The sequence below is a fragment of the Octopus bimaculoides genome, unplaced genomic scaffold (assembly GCF_001194135.2).
Source record: "Octopus bimaculoides isolate UCB-OBI-ISO-001 unplaced genomic scaffold, ASM119413v2 Scaffold_168354, whole genome shotgun sequence".
In the NCBI taxonomy this organism is placed as follows: Eukaryota; Metazoa; Mollusca; class Cephalopoda; order Octopoda; family Octopodidae; genus Octopus; species Octopus bimaculoides.
This window is the reverse complement of record NW_026370972.1, coordinates 19,093-20,807: the sequence shown is the minus strand read 5'-3', so window position 1 is coordinate 20,807 and position 1,715 is coordinate 19,093. Positions and strand designations below refer to the sequence as shown.

Genomic DNA, 1,715 nt, shown 5'->3' with positions numbered 1-1,715 from the left:
TATATATATATATATATATATATATATATATATATATATATGGATGCACCTTTCGAGCGTGAATGAAGCCAGTGCCACCCATGCTGGTGGCACATAAAAAACACCCTCCACAATCTTGGAGTGGGTGATGTTATGAAGGGCATGCAGCTGTGGAAACCATGCCGAATCAGATTGGGCCCTGGTGCAGCCTCCTGGCACATCAGTTCTCAGTCAAACTGTCCAACCAATGCCAGCATGGAAAGTGGATGTTAAACAACGACGACGATAATGATGATGATGTGCGTCTGTGTGTTTGTGTGTTTGTTCCCCACCACTGTTTGACAAATGATGTTGGAGTGTTTACGTTCCCATAACTTTGCAGTTTGGCAAAAGACACCAATAGAATAAGCACCAGGCTTAAAGAAAAGCCAAGTTCTGTGGTCGATTCATTCGACTAAAATTTCTTCAAGGGGGTGCTCCAGTATGGCCAAAGTCTTTTGACTGAAACAAGTAAATGGTAAATGGTGAGTGGTGGTGGTGGTGGTGGTGGGATCATTATGAATAAATATTTCTGAAGCAGTTGAAGAATACTTACGAGAACATTTTTCTTCAAAGTCCTGACATGTGGTAGGGGTTGTAAGATTTCCGGCGTTTTTGGGTAAACCTATCATGGAACAACTGAAAAAGGAAGAAGGACAAATTAGAAATCGGGACCATGGATTTATACCAATGTTAAACCCTTTGACATTCAGATTTCTCTATCAAATGCAATGCCTATTTAGTCACACAGTTTTCAGTTAATCATGCCTTAACTCTTAGCTTTGAGATTTCGATGATGTGATTGTGTATTTTTAGAATGACATTGTAGGGTAGGTGTGAAAGGCCAGATCTAGCCAGTTTGAACATAAAAAACAGATAAAGTATTTGGGCCAGATATGGCTGGGTTAACCCTGTAACGACCGTTCAGCAGGAGCAGGTGACGAGGAATGGCTCCTTTAGTACATTGGATGGTCAATCCAAATAAAAACATGAAAAGGGGATGAGTGCCAGAAGTTTAGAAAATACTGTCTCATGTGACCTTATCTGAAGGCTGCCATTGGTTAGGTTGCATCTTGGCACACAATAGAGCAAGAGAGAAATTGTGCCAATACCAACCAATCAGAGTGGTTGACACAACAGGGTCCAAAGGTGCGGCTGAAGACTAGCTGTTTATCCACTACGTCTGTATTTTTGTATATATAACAGAGAGAGAGAGAGAGAGAGAGAGAAGTATGCTACAACCCTCTAGCATTCAGATAACTCTGTCAAATGTAGTATTTATTATTTATTCACATCATTTCAAATTAATCTCACATTGTCTTGTTACTCCAAGATTTCGAAGATGTGAATGTGCATTTTTAGAATGACATTGTAGGGTAGGTGTGAGAGGCCAGATCTAGCCAGTTTGAACATAATACAGGTGGAATATTTGGGTTGGATGAGGCTGGTTTAACCCTTTAGCATTCAAATTACTCTCTCAAATGTTATATTTATTCACTTTGTTTTGAATTAATCATGTATTATCATGAGACTTTGAGATTTCAATGATGAAATAGTTTATTTTAAGAATGACATTGTAGGAGAGGTGTGAGAGGTCAGATCTGGTCTGTTTGAATACTAAAAGGTCAACAATGGTATACTGGAAGGAATTATGGAAAAAATTAAAATAGCATAATTTATTATTCCAGTTTTGAAGC

The 1,715-nt window shown here is 38.7% G+C and overlaps 1 protein-coding gene across 1 annotated transcript in view; it reads right to left on the bottom strand.

Annotated features, from left to right (window-relative positions):
- Positions 1-1,715, bottom strand: part of LOC106881697 (uncharacterized) — a gene marked incomplete at its 5' end in the record, with an annotated part of 5,953 nt that overhangs the window by 107 nt on the left and 4,131 nt on the right. Inside the window, one exon of the mRNA XM_014932163.2 lies at positions 575-657. Coding sequence (XP_014787649.2) covers positions 575-657 — 83 coding nt within the window. The remainder of the gene's footprint in view (positions 1-574; positions 658-1,715) is intronic.